Here is a 21,096-nt window from a genome sequence, read left to right on the forward strand (position 1 = left end):
ATATTGGAGTGGTTTGCCATTTCCTTCTCCAGCTCATTTTACATATGAAGAAACTGAGGCAAACAGGGTTAAGTGACTTGCCCAAGGTCACACAGCTAGTAAGTATCTGGCACCAGATTTTAACTCAGTAAGATGAGGATTCCTGACTCCAGGCCTGGCACTCTATTTGCTAAGATAGATAGATAGATCTAGCTGCCTCCTTCTAAATTTAGCATGCCCTAAACTCAGCACCTTGGAGCGAAGCCCTGATCAGCTTATCTTAGTCATAGCTCTGTCAAGCTATTCTCTACTTCAAATGTCTTTTATTTGTCTGTTAATTATCTAAAGCTTCCTGACAGTTGATTTTTTTTTTTTGCTTTTTATATCACAGTCATTTCCAGATATACTTCCTCCCCCCACCCCCAACCAGCATCATCCAGTGAGCATTCTCTTAAAACAAAAAAAAAAAAAGTTGAACAAAACCAGAGATGATAGTGGCTATATCTTACTGCATATGGAACATTCTATACCCATAATCCCTTGCCTCACTAAAGAGAGAAGATCTATATATTTCCTCATCTCTTTTCTGGTATCAAAATTTTTTTTTTACATGGTATGACAGAGAAACATGGAAAAGACATTTCGGCTGGAATAATGTTATGTGCATAGGGTCTGAGGTGAGAGCAAGTAAAGTATCTATGGGATAGGTTTGTCTGTGTGGGTTTAGAAGACAGTGTATATAGCTAGACACAAGAAAAGTAAGGCAGAGAGGACTGACAGCAAAATCCAGCAGGGATAGCAATGTGAAAGTCAGTACCTACCTTGGCACTCATTGCCACATAATATCACAACCAAGCTGGTAGATAGGTCAAATTCTAGCCTTAGCCTCTCCCTGTTAAGGCTTAATGAGTGACTCCCTTCCTCTGGTGTTCTCAACTAGGACTCTAAGAGTGATTTTCACTCCAGATGTGGAAATCAAAATTTCAGTTGATGTATTTGCAAACAATCCAAAATAAGAGAGTGGCTATTTTAATATATTCATATAAGCAATCTTTGGACCCCTTCCACACTCTCTCCAGACTCTACCCCCAATTACTTGATTGTTCCTGGTACTTTTAGAGCTTAATTACTCGTCTGGGAGTCAGGAGAACTGAGACCTCTTATTACACCACTAACTTGACCTAGGACTTTGAACAAGTCATTTAGTATCTCCTGATCTTACTTTCCTCAAAAATTAAAGTAAGACTCCAAAAAAAAAAAAAGCAAAAAAATTAAAATGAGAAACTTGGACTTGGATAATCCCTAAAGTTTTTTTCCAGCTCTAATAGCCTAGATCTCTGACTTTAATTTCATTGTTTCTACTCATCTGTAGTCAGGAATTCTTGGAAGTCCTCTAAATCATTGAAGGTATATTTTTCCATTATAGGATTATATTTAGTTTCGTTATCATTATTAAATAACATATGTAAAGTTTTTGCAAACCTTAAAGTATTATATAAACACCAGCTATTATTATTATTACTATTGATTGTAGACCTGTATCTTTCACCTTTCAAAATATCATATTCCAACTTCTCTATTGCTTTCTAGTGGTGGTGGCAAAATTTTGCGTGATTCTGACTGTTTCTCTTTTGACCAGGAACCTTGAGGGTCTTCCCCTCCCAGTTTGATTTTATTTTTCCTTTTTGGCTAAAGGGACCATCTCCTGAGTAATTACTTAAAGAGGTCTCTTTGGGGCAGCTAGTGAATAGAGTACTGGCCCTGGAGTCAGGAGGACTTGAGTTCAAATTTGGCCTCAGGCACTTAACACTTACTAGCCATATGACCTTGGGCAAGTCATTTAAACCCAATTGCCCTGCCCTCCCTCCTACAAAAAGCAAAAAATACAATAAAATAAGAGATCTCTTCACTGAATGGGCATGACCTCACTCAAAGTGAGAACCTGAAAAGGCTTAGCCTAAAAGGACCAAGGTCTCCCATTCCATCCTGGGCCATCTCCAGTCATCCTGATGAATATCAGGCCATTGGACCTAGATGGCTCGACCTTGCACAACCCTCCTTCACTCAAATCAAAGTCAACTGCAAGTTGTGTCACCATCTCCCTGATGTCATGGGCCTCTTTGAGAATGAAGGAAAAACACAACTTTGGTTCTTGAACTCTTTCTTTCTGACTACTTTCTTTTTGTCATGAAAGCTCTTGATTTTGTTTATAATATTCTGGGAGTTTCCATGTTGAATTTCTTTCAGGAGGTAACTGGTAGAGTCTTCATAAATTCATTTTTTCCTCTGGTTCTAACAGGCCATCTGGCCTATTAATGTGCCATCTACCATATCAGGCTGCTGGCTTCAGAAGCTGAGTGAGTTCCATCACTGCTGCTTACTCCCTCTGTGCATGAAACCCTTGGCAGTCAGCCATGCCTAGAGGCAACTCTTACATTTCATTATTCAGGTATGTGGTTTTTCTCTCCTATGAAGCTGCTGCGTCTGAAAGCTACGAATTTTTCAGGGGGATCCTTGAGAGTTCCCCATACTCTGAAAACTCAGGAATTCCATTCCCTTCCTTATAAGAAGTAGGGGTCTTCTTGATCTCAAAACTGCAGTTTCATCCCCAGAGAACAAGCAGTTTAGAATCAGAATATAAGATATTGGTCTCCTTCTGGCTTTCTTTAAGCCTCAATTAAAATCTCACCTTTTTTTTCAGCATTCACTTTTATAAGACTTTGAGTTCCAAATTTTTTTCTCCTTCCCTCCTCCCTAAGATGGCAAGTAATCTGATATAGGCTATATATGAACAATTATATTTCCACATTAGTCATGTTGTGAAAGAAGAATCAGAACAAAAGGAAAAAATCATGAGAAAGAAAAAACAAAATAAAAATGAAAATAATATGCTTTAATCTACATTGACTCCATAGTTCTTTCTCTGGATGTGGATGGCATTTTCCATCATGAATCTTTTGGAATTGTCTTATATCATTGCATTGCTATGAAGAGTTAAATCTATCAAAGTTGATCAATGCACAATGTTGCCATTACTGTGCATAATGTTCTCCTGGTTCTGCTTACTTCACTCAGCATTAGTATTAATTTATGGAGGTCTTTCCAGGTTGTTCTGAAATCCACCTGTTCACCATTTCTTATAGCACAATACTATTCCATTACATTCACATACCACGACTTGTTCAGTCATTCTCCAACTGATGGGCATCCCTTCAGTTTCCAATTCTATGCCACCACAAAAAGATCTGCCATAATTATTCTTAATTTTTTTCCTGCTTTTTGGAGGGCAATTGGGGTTAAGTGACTTGCCCAAGGTCACATGGCTAGTTTTTGTGGTAAGTGTCTGAGGCTGGATATGAACCCAGGTCCTTCTGACTCCAGGGCTGGTGTTCTGTTCACTGTGCCACTTAGCCGCCCTGCCATAGTTATTCTTGTACACGTGGATCCTTTTCCATTTTTATGATCTCTGAGATACAGACCTAGTAGTGGTATTTCTGGATTACAGGATACACACAGGTTTATAGCCCTTTGGGCATAATTTCAAATTGTTCTCCAGAATGGTTGGATCAGTTCACAACTCAGTACATCAGGGCTCCAATTTTCCCACATCTTCTCCAACATAAAATCCCACCTTCTACAAGAAGTCTTTCTCAGTCCCTTTTGACACCAGTACCTTCCCTTTGGGATTGCCTTCCAATGATGCTGTATATAACTTGTTTGTATATAGCTATTTGCAAGTGGTCTCCCCCAATGGAATGTGAGCTCCTTGAGAGTAGGGATTTATTTTTGCCTTTCTTTGCATTCCTAAGGCAAAGTAAAATGTCTGGAATGTTTTAGGCATTTAACAAATGATTGTTAACTGCTGACTAAAAAGGACCTTGGAGATCAACAGGTCCAAAACTCATTTTACAAAGGGGAAAATGAAGACTCTAACATGACCTACCTTTTGGGACTGTTAAGAAGAAAATAATTTTTAAATTCTTTTTGTTTGTTTGTTTTGGGCAGGGGTGGGGGGGAGATGGCAAGGCAATTGGGGTTAAGTGACTTGCCCAAGGTCATGCAGCTAGTAAGTGTCAAGTGTCTGAGACTGGATTTGAACTCAAGTTCTCCTGACTCTAGGAACAGTGCTCTATTCACTGCACCACCTACCTGCCCTGAGGAAAATATTTTGTGAGTCAAAAAGAGCTCTATAAAAGTGAATTGTTTTTATGCCCAGCTTTCTGACAACTTCAATGCCAAGAGCCAGCCCTAAGCAAATATAAAATAACCCAAATTTCTAGGAGCTTATGGAGATAGTATAGCACAGTGGGAAAAGAGCAGATGGGCTCAAATCCCATCTCTGGAATTTATTATCTATGTGACCTTCAGCAAGCCCCTGAACTTCTCTGTGCCTTTGTGACTCAGTTTCTTCATCTGTAAAAAAATAAAAGGAGACTGAACTTGATTTCTTTCTTTCTTTTTTTTAATTTTTGCTTCTCTTTTTAGAGGGGGAAAAGCAGGGCAATTGGGGTTGACTTGCCCAAGGTCACACAGCTAGTAAGCATAAAGCATCTGAGGCTACATTTGAACTCAGGTCCTCTTCCCTACAGGGCCAGTGCTCTATTCACTGCGCCATCTAGCCACACTTTGATTTCAAAGGTCATATGTCTAGCTCTAAATCTGCAAACTGGTGGTTGCTGAAATCCAGGTCATAGGATATGCTCTCCAAAACAGTCTCTCAAGTTTCTTCCCATTCCCAACAACTTAATGGGTCAATTGACTGGTCATTTAAAGTCTCTGAAAGCATATCCTGTGTAAGAGGTGAGAGATAATCATGGAAGCAATGCAAAGGAAGCTGATATCCAGGCCTTCTCTATCTTACATAATTAATCAAACACCTATTTTCCTATGACTTGGAACAAGGAATCACAGCGGGTTCCTTGTTTTCTAAGAACTTTTTGATCAAAATTAGATGATAATGACCTAGCCAACGCTTCCTGTCTTCTCCCTGTTTTCCTTCACTTTGCCAAATCACTCTCTTCCAAAAGAGTTCCTCTCATACAGCCCAACTCTGAAAACTCCCTTTTACTGGAGAAGACTAGAATTCTTTGTTTTTCATCTCTGCTCTACCATTCACTAGCAAGTCATTTCTTCTTGGGTCTTATCCTCTACTATGAAATTATGGGGTTGGGCTAGATCATCTCTAAAATCTTTTCCTGTTTTAAAATCCCAACAGTCCTGCTTCCACACTCTTTCACTGACAGCTTGTATTGAAGTCCTAAGAACTTCTGAAGCTGAATATTCTCTGGTTAGATATTTAGAGGCAGCTAAAGCAATTCCCATCCTTACAGTGATACCAGGGACCTTGGATACAAAGATAAAGCTACTGGGGGCAGATAAAGAAATTCTCATCCTTAATAAAAATGATGCCAGTGACTTTGGATATAGGCCCCAGCTGTGGCTTCTTGGGTTCCCTAGGAACAAATTCAAACCTTTCTACCTGAGCTAACGATTTATGGCCCTCTCCCAAACAAAGGAAGCTGAGACTGGGGGAGGGAGGGAGATCCTGACTTTAGTGGTTGGGGAAGTGCTGGAAAGGACAAAGCGAGAGTCATAGGCCACTGGGGGTTGGCGCCAGGAGAGCGATGGGGCTGGATTTAATGAGGAAGAGATCCAGGAAGGGTTTTTTTAATTTGGGGGCGAGATGCCACAGCTGGCTTGGCTTTGAACTCCTCTCTTCGGCGCTAAGCCTCAGTATTCTCCCCCACACCTGCCCTGTGCTCCCAGCCCCATCCCACCTCCCCAAGGTACTCAAGGCCACTTTGATGTGAGGATGGATGCTGGGGAAGCTGTGCCTCACAGGCTTCAGGCTGAGCTCATGTACAATCCCTAGAGCCGAGCCACCAACCAGGTTTGAGAGGCAGCAAGGACGAGGGATCAGGAGCCTCAGGCCTTAGTTTCTGCTCTATCCTTCCCTGGGTGACCCTGCACAAGTGTTTCCACTTCTCTCTATCCTCATTTCTTCATTTCTAAAGGGGTTGGATTAAATGAACTCCAAGGTCCCTTTCAGCTCTGACGTTCAGTACCTTCCCAAGAGCCCAATTCAGTTTGAGTCTAGTCAGACCATTAGCCTAGCAATTACACACATACACAAATACACACACATATCATCTCCATTGCATTTAATAACTTACACTGTCATAGAACTTTATGGTCATGAGAGGCAATATGGCATAGTGGATAGATAGCAAGCTGGCCCCACAGCCAAGGAGACCCAAGTTCAAGTCCTCCCTCTGACACACACAGGCCATGTGATCCATGGCAGGCTGCTCTTGGCAGCTTTTCTAGGTCCCAGAGAAGGTGCTGACCTCCACTGGTGAAGGATTTCACTCCATCCAGAAGTCAGGAATTTATTAGGCCAAAGAAATCACAGGCCTTATTTCTCCTACTGTTATAAAGCAGAGACAGTATACTACCACAGAGACCCTTAGAGCAGGCAAGGCCTGACTGTTGTACATATTAGCTATTTCACCATGGACAAACCAGTTAGTGACCCCAAACAGTTCTCTAAATCTGTAAGATTATAAGGACACCCAATGAGAGTGGAGTAAAAAGAGTGCTGGAATTTTTGTCACAGGACATGGGTTCAAATCCTCTCTTAGCCACTACTGTGTGATCTTAAATAGGTTACTTCTGGGCCTGTTTCCTCATCTGAAAAATTAAGGAATTGAGCTAGATGACCTTTGAGATCCCTTTTGGTTCTAAATCTGGAAAATGTCAGACACATTGCCTATTCAAATCAGCAGATGGAGTTCCTGTACTGAGAACACCAAATGAAATCATAGTCCCCAAATTCCTTTTCCACCTAAAATTGTAAGAAAGTGCCTTCACAAATATGCTTCTTTGATCTTCATAATACCTCGCTAATATCCCCATTTTACAAATGAAGAGACTGATGAAGTTAAGTAACTTTACCAAAGCTACACAGATCTTAAGTGGTAGGGTTGGGTCCCACACTCTACATAACTTCTCCCTAGTGGCAGAGGGCACTTTGTCAGCCATAAAATTAGACACTCATCCCAAGCTTTCTCTTTGAGTCCTACAAGCCACACCATGAAGACGTTCCCTAAACTACTTCTGTTGCACAGTTAGTACATGTCTGGTGGGTTACCCACACACACATTGGGTTCTCAGTTTTGCCTCTGATTAGGATTCATATCAATTAACAGTAATCTCTGAGATAGCAAAGGCATTTACTCTTTATTATTCATTTCATCCCATTTCATCAATGGCACCCAAATCCCAAAGGTATCCTGTAGGGGGAACAGGACTGAGCATTCTTTTGCCCCTTGAAGCAGAGAATACAACCATTATTTTCCCTCAACTCCTCTCTTAGACCCCATTCCTGAACTTTTTGTTGGAATGGACACCATATCCTACCCTTATCCCATTCCTAAAAAAGGACTTTCATTTACCTGGAAGAGAACAGGGGAAGATCTGAAAGGTTGCACAGATAAATAGGGTATTTTTATTACTACCACATTAAATTTCATATACACTAAAAAGAAAACAAACTGCATATAGCAGAGATTCTGAGTTTAAAATGCAATCTTTTTTTCTATTTTTATTTGTGTATTGAGCTGTTCATGTTTATTAATGTTTAAGTTCATAATAAAGCTATTAATAAAATAACATTTTTACAGGACTTTCATTCACTCAATTAATCATTTAACACAAATTTTCTGAACACTTACTGTAAGCACAGCATTGCTAAGCCCTGTGGTGCACAGAAAGGGCATGGCACATGGTCTCTGCCCCCAATAAACTTACCAGAGTGTGAAATTCTGGAGACCAACCAGAGATTAGCTGATGTTGGCAACGGTGTCCTTTCTCTCCCTCTTCCCCCAATTTCCCATCATCTCCATTCATACACACACACACACACCCCAACCCTTCCTCCTGCAATGGAAATTTAGGAGCTGAGTAAACATTGCAGATGGATTTAAGAGTCCAATAAGCATTGTCAGTGGATAGACACCACACCCACATTAACGGGAGGACTGTGAGTATAATCTTCCCACAACCCTCTGGAGGGAGTCACTTTCCACCTTGCAGGTTCTCTGGCATCTGGACTCCTATCCAGGCACTACTCCCAAAGATTCCAGATCCGCATTCCAAGATATTGGAGAAATGAGCCACAGGGAGAGCTGAAAGGGTCTTCTTATACCATCTTCCTCCCTTCCTCCCCCAATCCCAGAATGTCAGTACAATTCTCTTGAGCCTTTTCCTACTTAAAAAAAAAAAAAGCAGACTAGAAAGTTCATCTAGAAATCATTTATTTACATTTTCTCTTAGAAAAAAAAATATACAGATACTTCTTCCCCCACTGATTTCTTAGATGCTAGGACTTTCAAGGGGAGGGGGATGGAAAAGGGATGGCAGCCAGAGAAGGCTCCACTGCCTATCTGAGTTGTTCAGCCCATGGCACATGGGATTGCTTCCCTGAGATTAGCCCTGGAACAATACCTCCCTGGTAAGATGAGTCCATAATGCACCCCAGACCTGGGCTTTTTTTCAGATTCTGTCAATGCTAAGTGGGACTGAAATGAGGAAAAGCAGGGGAACACATAATATCAAGAATGGCATTAGAAGCCTGAGAATGGAGACAGGGAAGAGGGCCCAAGAAGATTTTTTTAGAATGGTCTGTCCCTCACCCCACTGCTGGCTGGGCTTAGGCCTGAGAGAAAGAGAGAGAGAGAGAGAGAGAGAGAGAGAGAGACACACACACACACACACACACACACACACACACCCCTCATCATTGGTCACACAGGGGAACGCTGCTACTACCTTCACAAACTGAAAAAGCCTATGCACCATGCTGTTTAAACCACTCCAGCACAGTCTCCTTGTTATCATTCACCCATTTAATATTGGCCCTGGTCCTCTCCAGAGCCTGTTCCAGGGCCCGGGTTCCTGAACCAAAGCCAACATTCATGTTGTCCTCTTTGAATTGTTCAAGCTGCAGAGGAAAGAGAAGATTAATCATATCTTCCTTTTACTTTTGCTGCATTTCACTGTTTGGAAGCCACTGTTAAGGGGGAAGGCTGATCTGCCCATAGGGCCCTGAAACCCTTTTCAGGATTTACCCTTTCCAGAGATAGTAATCCATATTCCATAGGAAGTGAAATCTAAGCTGCAATACCCCCTTCCTACACATACACACCCCCCTCTAATATATATGTCCTTTAAGGGAAATGCCAATACCTCTGGGAAATCAGGTAACAGGATGATAGGATTTAGACCTAGAGGGACTTTAGAGGTGACAGAGCCAGGATTTCAATCCAGGTTCTCTGACTCTTGAGTTCATTTTCCACTATACCACATGGTCCCATCTAGTCCAATCCTTTAATTTTACAAATAAGGAAACTAATGACCTGAGAGAACTAATTTGACCAGTATCAAATAGGTACTAGGTCCTGGGTTTCTAAACTCAATGTTGTTCCCTCTACACCATGATTTCCCAATGGGATTATGCAATGATCCATCGAGAAAAGAAGAATCAATCTTATTGCTGAGGTAATCAGACTTTGGAAAGCAGGAGCCCAATAGGAGCCTGCAACCTCTCTGCCATCATGGTGGTTTTTCTAACCTTCTTTTTTCATGGGGTGGCTGTGCCACTGCTTGGGCATAGATGAGATAACCAAGAAATAACCTTACCTCTTGTAGTTCAAACTCTGTGGAAAACCTCTGGGCCACAGACCGGATTAGGCTGGAGAAGGAGAAGGAGCCCCCACCATAACTGTACAGAGGGAAGAATAAGTCAGAAGAACTGCTCTCTACTTTTCCTCCTTGCCCAAGGGGCCAACATTTCCTCAGGATAAAGTGAGGTCATTGAAGTTCCCATCAGTAAGAGATACAGCGAAGCTTCCATTTTAAACCTAGTTTCTTAGGCTCTGAACCTATATAATCTGATCATCAAAGTCACCACTATCTTGGAGCAAATCTGTTCTGCAAAACCAATCCAAACCCATGTTTTATGGCCAATGCCTTCATCAACACAGGTAGCTCTCCAGCTTCCCAACCTCAAGCCCCTTCATAGAAAGGGAAGGGTATTAAACAATTTAGGGTTTGAAGAAAGCTTAGAGATCTAGTTCAAGTCTTTAGCTTTACAGATGAGGAAACAAACTAAGGCTACGAGATTGGAAATTACTTTCCCAACATCACAAAGATAGCAGGCCCAATCTAGTAATCTCTCCCCAAAGCCCTTCTCTCAACAGACTCACTCCTCGAATAGCTTCTTCCAGTTGCTTCGAATGAAGTTCCAGGTCAGACTTTGCCCAATTACGTTGCTACAGATGCTGTTGATGGTAGATGTTGCATCCTGCCTCCGGATCAGCGTGGAATTCAGAGCATAATTCAAGTATCTGAACAAAGAAAGTCAGGACAAGCTAGGGTAGCAGCTTCCCAGTTTCTATGGGTTTATTGGGTTAAAAAAATTAACCGACCATAAGAACTAAGGTTGCAAGAGTACTTTTCTCCCCAGAAGCCAAAGTACTTTCCTTTTTATTCTTTCATGTAACTTTTGTTGTCCAATTGTCAAAGGACCAGACAAGCTGTCAGAGTGACTCATCCCTACATCAAATAGGGCCATAGACTTTGCAGCCATAGGAATTCTCCAAGACCTTCTATTAAGTCTCAGAGAAGAACTGATACCTGCCTTGGTGACTCAAGTACATACACTGTCAAAATTGCAGATATTTTAAGTATTACAGAAATATCATCCTTACTCTTAATAGTATTGTATCCTTTTAATAGTATGCTTTTAGGAGCAGGTACCCCTGGGGAGTAGCATTTTAGGGGAGGAGGAAAAGGGAAGGGTAGGAGATTAGATCCCAAAGCCAGCTGTAAGGTGAATATAGATGTCCTGTGGTCAAAGTTATTTTCAAAATCCCTTGAATGGGGGGGGGGAGAAATTTTAAAACTTATGGAAGTGAATGTTTAAAACTAAAAATAAATAATATAATGACAAATAAATAAAATAAAATCCTTTGAATAGCCCGTAGATTATAGTACAACATAGTGTGTCCCAAAAGTCTTAGTGCAGTTCTCCATTAGTTAAAATTGCACTAAGACTTTTGGGAAATCCTGCATATTGAAACAATCATAGCTGACAAAAGGCTGTATAGATGGATAACTTTATAGGAAGACAACCTGTTCGTGCTTTTTTTCCCCTATTTTGTTTTTTCTTTGCTACAAGTGACAGTTTACTGACTATGGAAGGGAGAGGGGCATATTCAGAAATAACAGTGACAGAAATGACAGAAAAATCAAGATATTAATAAACTTTTTAAAAAGAAGACAAGTGGCATCTGAGAACAAATGGACCTGAGGTGCCTGCTATAGAAATAGCCTAATTTTCATTATACCCAACTAAATTAAGTAGAAGAAAGGTGGGAGGTGGAATTTCTACTCAAAAGACAACAAAAACGTAGGCAAAGACTTTGCCCACAGGAAAAATATTTTGGGGGGAAATACTCTTGGAAAAACTTCATATATAAGTGATCCTTTGAAGGGGTGCACAAACCACCAAGGAAATGTTCCTTCCTTTAGTTTTAAGGTGAGGTAATATAGGACAAAGGGAAACAAGGAGGGGACTTTTGACTGAACAGGAATGTTAGTTAGGAAGGTTAACCAAGCTTATGCCTCTTAATAGCTTTACCAGCCTAAGCAGAATGTATAGTCTGATTGTGATGAAGAGAAGAGTCTAGAATCACCATCAAGACAAGATGCTCACCCTATAAGAGGTGCTATGTGGTAACCAATACTAACAGAGAATACATCAGCTTCATGAAAAGCTCCTTTATGTTATGCTTACTCTAGGCCAACTAATTGAGTAGAATGACCTGCCACTACTATTCAAATAGTTATTTTTCTCTCTTTTATTTTTGGTCAAGTGCATCTAGTTGAATTGGGGAAAGTTAAATGCTTGTACAATGGCCCTCCTTTGTAGCTATCCTTACGTTTAACAGGTAGGGAAACTAAGCAAAATTCACAGGATGAGTAGGTGGTAGAATCAAAGTTAAAGCCCAGGTCTCTGACTCCCAGGAGCTAGGGTAGCTGTTTTCATGGACTATTTCAGTTGTATTTTATTTTTACCACTTTTGATTCTCTGAATTCAGTTCTTGGTTGAAGTGGTTTAGTTTGGGTCATGATAAGATTTTTTAAAATCCTCCATGCCTGCTATCTGCTTTTTGGGGTAGGCTGGGGATTTAGAACTCCAGAAGATTCTGCATTGTCTCAGAGCATGAAATCCTCATGGATCCTCTAGGGTTCCATGTCTTGGTGCCACCCAGAACAACTAGGGGACCACCTATGATGTAGCTATTTGACTAATACACACACACACACACACACACACACCATTTATAAAGCACTTATTATGTGCCAGATGCATGAATGGGATGGGGGAAGAGAAAGTAAAAGAAGAAATTGTCCCCAGGGCTGGTCACTTGTTTGTCCCCTGCTTGATATTTCATCTGCTTTCCTCTGCTTTTCACTTTCTCTCACACATAACCACATACCACACACCTCTGTAAAATCCACACTTCTCTGCTGCAGGCCAGTCCTGAACGAAGTTTATCAGCCTCTGTTACCAGGGTGGCATTTCGGAACTGGTCCCAGGCAAAGTCCCACTCTTTTTCTCCACCTCTGGCAATGGCATTGCAGTAAATGGTAGATCTTAGATTGGGGTGGATCCTAGAATCAAAAAATAGCAAGTTAAAAAGCTGACAAATGATGGATTTAACAAAGGAAGAAACTGGAGGGATCTTTTCAAGCTCCTAGACTCTTGAGGGGGGGAGGGGGGGTAATACTACAGACATGGTGACCAGTCCTAGTTTTGGCTCTTCAAAGCTATTTGGCCTCTCTTGACCCGTCTCCTCATCTATAAAATTAAGGGATTCATAAATTCCCAAAATGGGTGATACCACCCCCTGGGGCGTGGTGCTGGAATGACCCAGGGAGGTGATAGCCTTGAGTGCAATTGGGGGGGGGGGGCATTGAATAAAAATAAAGGGGTAGTGGAAGCATAAGGAAAGAAGAGAATTTTGAAAAAACATTCATACTTTTTCATCTATTGTGTAACAGAGTTAAAGTCATAGTGATTACATTATTTTCCAAATATACACACAAAATGCAGGTTATAACCCATCAGTGGTCAAATCCACTGACAAGTCTTAACAAGCAAGTGTTGGTAGGGAGCGTAAATATTATTGTCAAGAAGTCCAGCATGCATCATCAGGAATATGTGCATGAGATGACTTGTTTACAATATGATACTCTACAGCTGCGTGACATAATATTGCATCATCAAAACTTCAACGCAAGAAAAACCCCACAAATTGACAATAAATTATTAAATTTAAGATGTCATTTTAAAAATATTTTATATTTTTTTGAGATGACAATTAAAAAAAAAACATTAAAGGATTAAAGAAAGTAGATTTTCAAGGAGGTGCTGAGTAATTTTTTTTTAAAGGGAGCAGTAAACCAAATAAATTTGAGAACCTGTGGATTAGACAAAATTATCTAAGGCCCCTTTCAGCCCTAACATTCCATGATTTTTATGACTATAGATGTAACCACAGGACAGACTATCTTTCCCCCCACTCTGCTCCCACCATCACCCTCCCCACCCCTGGTTACTATTTACCATAAAGCCATAACACCACTCCCATATACTAACAATACTTACGGATTGTCTGAGGGGTTGTTCATCCACTGGCTGAATAGTTTTGAGGCCAGTTCCCCACATTCAGCAAGATCATTAGAGCAGGCTGTACTAATCGCATTGATCTCATTGTATCTACCCAAAGAAGAAGATGCAATCAGGGTGTAGTTAGGAAAATGGGGATTAGGGAGAGGCTCTTTCTTGTGAACACTAAGGACCTTGTCTCAGAGCAACCCAGAATTCTCACCTTTGAAAAAGAGGCTAGGGAAGCATGCAGTGCAATCACCCTGGGATTTGCACTTCCCTATAGCACTAATTGTATTTTAAAAATAGAAAACCCTTGAATGGACCAAGACATTCCATTCTTTGAGAAAACACAGAACTCTGCTAAGAAGTGATATATCTCCTTTGCCCTGAAGCACAGACTAACTCAGCAGCCCACTCCCCACCCCCTAGTCATCTTCAGTGGTAACTAAATGACTTCTTCCCTGGTTCATAAAAGACTCCTGTTCCCATGATAGCAACTGTGAAATAATTGGAAGAGATGATACTATTTAGTAGAACAGTTGCCCCAGCTGGGAGAAATTTGAGAGTAGATTTTTTTTGGCCTTTCTTTGTGTCCTTAGTGCTTAGAACAAAGCCTGGCACATAATAGGTGCTGCTAGTTGACTGAAGCACAGTGCCTGACATAGAGGGATAGGGATTGGACCTGTGATTTAATTGGTTTAGGGTACTCTCAGATGAGGAAACTCCCTTAACCACTGTAGGACCATGGCCTTCTATGCAATTCAGTCTTAGAGTTGCCTAGCAGTGGAGTCAAACTCAAATAGAAACCTAATCCAGATGGCTGTAAGTTGACTTAGAAAGTCACAAATTAACATTATCTAAATTTCATTGTATTTTTATTTATATTTATTTTGTTAAACATTTCTCAATTCTGTTTTAATCTGGCTCAGGCCCCCCTTGCCTATATGCAAGTTTGATGCCTTTGGGAATTAAGAAGCTAATAGTCTTGCCCAGTATGCATCAGAAGTGAGACTTGAGCCAGGGTCTTCCTGGATTCAAGGCCAGCTCTTTAGCCACTGACATATCGCTTCTTATCTGGTATGTTGTATGTGTGCAAATATTTATTGATTAAATGATTAGATCCAATAGAGGGATCTGTTTTAAAGGATGAGGACAATTTTTCAGCACCCATGTCTTTGGGGTATCTATCTCTCTGGCCCAACTCCAATAAAGTTGAGGGCAACAAAAGACATGTTCCAGAAAAGTGTCTGAAAACAAAGATTATGGGCCCTGAGATAGGTCCCCTCATTTGTGACCTCGGACTCTTTCCTGCATCTCCTTAGCCCCCATTCCCCATGTCTATACTCACTGTTCCATCAGTGTGGGAGGACGTACAGTCCAATCATTGGTGATATTCTTAAAATGCTGAAATAATGGAGTAACTTGTTTCTTCAGATAGTTCTATTTGGAAAGAATAAGACTTTTCAAAAGCTTTTCATGTTGCATTAATCTTTCTGATTCTAAACAGCACAATGCAACAAGCACCCAGAAGATGTCTAGACCTCATCTCTATCTCCTTTATTGGACACCCTGGACCCTCCCCTCTTCTAAGAGCCTCAGACCTAGAGCTGTAGCTAGGGAGGGGTAGCTAGGGTTTTGCCCTTGGGCACCAAAATGTAGAGGATGCTAGGAGCTTTTTTACATTCCTTCATTACTGAGCTTTTAGTACCTAATTAGTTTGGTTTATTTTGGCTGGACTTTGGGGAGTTCCCATAATGGAAACTCCCTCCCAATTATGTAGATCAGAGATCTGCACATCATCTTTAATTTATAATTTTAGGGAGATGTTTATAGGGCACTGATACATTAATTAACCCTGTCTAAGATCGAACAGCTAGTATGTACTAGATGTTCCTAACCCCAAGGCTGGGGTTTAACACCACATTTCCTCTTGCTAAGGAAGAATTACTAGTTAAAATAGAAAGTTGCCAGATGGCTTCCTGTTCAAAGTGAGATACTCCCTAGCTCATGCACACCCCATTTCTCACTTTTTCCTCTCTAGTCTATAAGGTACCACCTCCCCAACAGCAGCCTCACATAATTCCAAGGTCTCCCTCTGTGGGTTCCTGAGGTCTCTCTCCTTATCCCCCCCTCAATTGAATTTGTCTTTAAATGTTTATTTGAGAATACCCTTCGTGCCATGAACATATTTGTGAAGTTTGTCCCAGATGTCAATTTGCTAGTTATTCTCTGCTCATCCCCAAAGACCATAGTGAGCCATAGATGTTCTGAATTCACATAAGGAAGGAAATGCATGTTATGCTTTGGTATTCTGAGTCAAAATTTCTCTTAGCCCATGTGTAACAAAGAATTTAGAAGTTCTTTAGGCCTAGAGAACTACAAAGTTTGCAAAGTATGTTTCTCTCCTTTACCCCCTTATTCACCTCGTCCTGTGGTTACTGTCACTCCCTTCATATCAGGTACCTAGGGACCCCATGTTTTCCTCTACCCCCTTACTTAAACCAGCACATATAAAAACATCTAATTTATTCATCCTGAAGTATATATGACAGATAAATAAAGCTTCATATGTGATGACCTCCCAGAAATATTTCTGTTTTAAAAGAAGACAAAAACTTAAACCAAAGAAATGAAGCCCTAATGACAGTATTTCAGGCACTGTGGGTGGATGCTTTTATGGACCCAGGACCTGTACTACTACCCAAATCATGCCACATATAGGCAAACATTTGCTCTCCCTCCAATCTAGCCTACCCCAGCCCAGGTCTACCATGACATGGTCTCAACCTAGACCTTCAACTCTTCTTACCTTCATTGGTCCATACACTTCTGATCGATCAAACATGAGCCTGAAGTAGCTAAGACTGCTGAGGGCAGCCTCCCATGGCATGTATTCCACTTCATTTATCAAAAAGAGCGTGTTGTCCAGAGCCAAAGTTGTTGGGATATGTTGGGCCCTGAGCATAAACACAGAACCTCAGTGCTTCCAGCCCCAAGTGAAAAGCTCCCCTCTCCACCCTAGCTGTACCTTCAGGCTTTCAAGAGTTTTCGTTACTCTTCCCTTTCCTAACTCACCTCTTTATAGAAATTTAAGGTTTATAAAGCATTTTTCCCCATAATAAGCCAGTCAGGAAGACAAGATAAATGTTATCCCCATTTTACAAATGAAGAAATTGCACATTAAGGAGGCTAAATGTCTTCCCCCTTGTCATAGAGAAAGTGTCACAGCTGAGATCCAAACTTGGGTCTTCTGACTCTGGGTCTAGTTCTCTTTCTACTCCAGAGATAGCCAGGCCATGGAGTTTGCCCCAGAATCACAGACATGTTATGAGTCTCAAAAGGACCTTGAAGATCATCCATTTGTACCCTCTCATTTTACAGAGGAGGAAATGAAGGAACAAAGAGATTAAGCGATTTACCCCCAAAATCACCTGACTAGCGAGTGGGAAAGTCAAGACTAGAATTTCGGCTTTTTGTCTCCTAATCCAAGGCTCTTTCTCTCTACCCCTGCTTTCTAGTCCCCTATTCCTATAAGCTTAGATGGTCCGTGGGGGTGTGCTTTGCTGGATGGAGGGAATGCTTACCTGGCTAGATTAAAGCCATCATGTATGATCTGAGCCCTGTTGATGACTGGAATGCTCTAAAGAGAGGGAAATGAAATGTCGTCAGGGTTTACATATGAATGTGAGTACCAAGAAATTTTAGTGCATGAAAGACCCTCTCACCATTTCCCTGAGTTCTGCCATGTTACCTAAATTTATAGGCAGGATTCCAGGATATGGGTTCTAAGCTCTCTCAGAAACATAAATCCGTTGGTTTCTCAGAGTAGAGGTAGGAACCAAGGGTATCAAACACTTACAGAACGCCTATTTTGTAGCACATCTTGAAGTTTCTTCCAATTTTTCTCATCATAATTCACAATGTAATAGCCAGTCACATTGATGTTCAAGAGTATCCAGTCATTATCATCTGTCACTTTAAATTGCTGAAAAGTGGCTGCAGAGAAAGAGATGTGTTAGGAGGCTGGTATGAGAATTTCATTTGATAAAAGTTTCAGTTCTAATCTTCAATGTAAGCTACAACCCCAATGCACACATACATGCATACATACACACACACATATCCACACAACCTTCCCATACCTGCCCACATGTTCACCCAGAATGGGTAGGTTCTTAAATGTGATGAGGTTCAAGACATGGGGCAAGGAGGCAGTAAAGAACACCAAAGCCCTGACTTCTGGGACAGATGTTTTTGAGAAGCAGCTTAGTGTAGACCACTGCCTTCCAAACCTGTCTCCATCATTAACTAGCTATGTGACCTTATTTTCTTGGGATTTTGATTTCTCCCTCTATAAAGTCTGGATGATACTTGTGCTACTTACCTGGTGTGAAGATGATATGAAATAATGGGTATGAAAGCACTTTGGAACCATGCAGTTCTCTACAAATGTTAGGAAATTATCATTTTAATCTAAACTCTGCCTGTAAATGACTGGAGGAAAATGAACTTCTACAATCCAAAGAAGCATAGGGTTTTCACTCAAGAAATTGGAGGAGTTGGGGTGGAGGAAAGGCTAGAACATAAATACCCAACGGGGAGCCTGGAAACAAAGATGGAGGAAATGCCCTCCCCACCCACTCAGGAATAAAGCAGGAATACCTGACTCTTCATTAAGCCATTCAGAAAATTTTTCTCCTCCATTTTTAATTGCTGAGATAGGTGCTATCCACAGGTAGCTGTAATGAGAGAGACAGATGGGTCCTCCTTGTGTTCTTCTGAGTACTCATTCCCTCATCCCAGAGAAAGTAGATCTGAGACACGGAGGGAGATGCTTCAGTCCAGTTTCCCCTTTAACCTCAGGTACCTTTCCACAAGTCTCTGAGGACAATTAGCATAGGCACCAAAGCTCCAACAGTTCTCAACACAGCCCCACCTGAGGGAAAGTTTCTTAAGGTACCACCTTGCCTGGTGGACTTGAAGGGAGATGCTCTCCTGAGCTGTGGGTACCACTTCTTCCCTGGGCAGTGGCCAGGGACAGTATGGACAAGAAGCTGCCAAAGTCAGTGACACTTTCATTTAGCCTCAATAGATATTGGGGGAAGATGGATTCTAGTAGAATAGTCTCCTGGGAGGTCAGAGAGAGGGTTAAGGATTTCAATGCTTGGGACCATTTAAACATAAGCCAGAGAAAATTCCATGGAATATCTTTCAGAGAGGGACTTAGTTACTAAGAATTGTGACCACGGGAAGGGGGGGGGAAAGGGGAAGGTGGGGTAATGTGTGTCTTTCACACTTCCACTGTCCTTCCAATACCAACCTAGATTTACCCTTTACTCACTTGAATTCAGAGGGCCGAGTGACATTGGAGGTGGGGTCTAACAGGAAGTGTTGCTGGGAGACAATACCAGTGTCTGTGTCCAGTTTCAGCACAGGAAAGCCCATCTGAAGGATCCACCGATCCATGATGGTTTTTACAGAGGCAGGCAATATTACAGCAGTCTGCTTGTCCACAGCCTAAGTGGGAATGCAAATTAAGTGATGGAAAAGTCCTTTCAGATTTGAGGCATCAAATGATCCTCTTTCCCAGAAAGAATTACACTGTGATCCAGTATTGACTGAGATCATTTCTGGGAAGAGTAAAGCAGACTTCTCTTCCCTTTCTTGGTTCCACCTTGCTTCTCTTTAAATTCCAAGCTATCTCTAGTCTGGATGGAGAAAGGAAGCCACAGCCTGGCAGTTAAGAAAAGATTGCAGCTGCTAAGGGTTTCTTACCCCCTGACGTTTCTAGCCTCTGTATCTATAACATCTCTGCCTGTCCAACAGAAAATACAATTTTGAGGCTACCCTATGCCTATCCCAAGGTCTTCTCTGGGCAAAGCACACTAGAATGTTAATGGATTAAATAGATTAAGAAGACTGGATTTCTTCAGATCCCCTAGAACAGAACTTCTTAAAACTGTAGGTCACAACCCCATATGGAGTACTGAAAAATTTGGCAACAATAAAAGATTTCTGAACACATAATGATCAAAAAATTCATTCAAAATCAAACACGTAATGAATCCGAGGTGTTTCTGGCAGTACTTGCCCATGTTGCATCTAGCTACTTTACTGCTTTCTTGGTTCTGATCATACACAACAAGGGTACTTTGCACTGCACAAGCCATCGTGTCATGCAATGCCAACAAACACTGCCAGAAATACCTCAGATTTGAGAGTATTGTGTGTTACAAATTGTAGTATTTTGTTTGTTTGTTTGTTTGTTTTTGCTTTCTGGAGGGGGGACATAGGGCAATTGGGCGTTAAGTGACTTGCCCAAAGTCACATGGCTAGTAAGTGTTAAGTAACTGAAACTGGATTTGAACTCAGGTCCTCCTGATTCCAGGGCCAGTGCTCTCTTCTCTGCACCAACTAGCCACCCCCAAATTGCAGTGTTTTTATTGTACATACAAAATCCTTAAATAAATTTTGACTTGGGATTAGGACAGAATTTCCAACAATTCCTGAAATAGCCCTCAACATACTTCTGCCATTCTATACTACGTATTTATGAGAAGCAGCATTTTCAATTTTAATGATTATAAAATTGATTAGCTCTGAAAAACACTGAATACTTTGAAGATGCTGTACATCCTGCAGAATCAAATATTCCGCCAAGATTTAATTCTTTACATAAAAATGAACAAGCACATCCATCTCTTTAGTATGCAAATTTGCTTTTGTCTTTAATAAATGGTAAAATTATATGTATGCCAAGGAAATTGTTTTAAAATAAATTTCTTTATGATTATCAGTAAATGTTTGACTTGTATACCTATATATCAGGGTCCTATAAAAATTTCTTGGGGAGGGTGGGGTCACAAGCTGAAAAAGTTTAAGAAGCCTTACCCTAGGGGCAGCTAGGTGGTGATTGGCCCTGGAGTCAGGAAGACCTGAGTTCAAATCTGACCTCAGACACTTAACACAAAAAAACAGCTGTGTGACCTTGGGCAAGTCACTTAACCCCAATTGCCCTACCTTCCCCCCTCCAAAAAGCAAAAAAAAAAGAAGCCTTGCCCAAGAGGAGGGCAGGGCTTCTACAAAGAGCAGCGTAATGGAAAGAGCATGACATTTGGAGTCAGAACACTTGAGTCCAAACATTCTGGCCCCATTTGTTGTTTGTCACCAGTGACATCACTTCAACTTTCTGAGCCTCAGTTTTCTCATCTGAAAAATGAAGGGGCTGAACAAGATGAGCTCTAGGGTGCCTCCCAATTCCTAATAAAGCCTTTCCTAAACCTCTTTAACATCAGTCTGTCCTTTACTTATTGTCTCCAGTTTATCCTGTAGTTTGTATATATGTCATTTCTCCTCTTAGAATGTGAGCTCTGCAAGAG

General features: G+C 41.2%; 1 protein-coding gene across 6 annotated transcripts in view; it reads right to left on the reverse strand.

The window, feature by feature from the left end:
- Nucleotides 1-8,277: 8,277 nt before the first annotated feature.
- ANPEP (alanyl aminopeptidase, membrane) overlaps nt 8,278-21,096 on the reverse strand; it is a 49,570-nt gene continuing 36,751 nt past the window's right edge. For all 6 annotated transcript variants that reach the window (XM_069098612.1, XM_069098609.1, XM_069098611.1 and 3 more), the window contains 11 exons: nt 19,059-19,234; nt 18,380-18,456; nt 17,577-17,713; nt 17,302-17,357; nt 16,527-16,674; nt 15,066-15,157; nt 13,715-13,825; nt 12,550-12,717; nt 10,245-10,385; nt 9,679-9,760; nt 8,278-8,980 (listed from right to left, as the gene is read on the reverse strand). In XM_069098612.1, the coding sequence (XP_068954713.1) occupies nt 8,828-8,980; nt 9,679-9,760; nt 10,245-10,385; nt 12,550-12,717; nt 13,715-13,825; nt 15,066-15,157; nt 16,527-16,674; nt 17,302-17,357; nt 17,577-17,713; nt 18,380-18,456; nt 19,059-19,234 (1,341 nt within the window). In that variant the 3' untranslated portion in view covers nt 8,278-8,827. The remainder of the gene's footprint in view (nt 8,981-9,678; nt 9,761-10,244; nt 10,386-12,549; nt 12,718-13,714; nt 13,826-15,065; nt 15,158-16,526; nt 16,675-17,301; nt 17,358-17,576; nt 17,714-18,379; nt 18,457-19,058; nt 19,235-21,096) is intronic.

This window comes from Petaurus breviceps, unplaced genomic scaffold (genome assembly GCF_028583685.1).
Source record: "Petaurus breviceps papuanus isolate PSGF00001 unplaced genomic scaffold, PetGlider_PUasm1.0 37, whole genome shotgun sequence".
In the NCBI taxonomy this organism is placed as follows: Eukaryota; Metazoa; Chordata; class Mammalia; order Diprotodontia; family Petauridae; genus Petaurus; species Petaurus breviceps.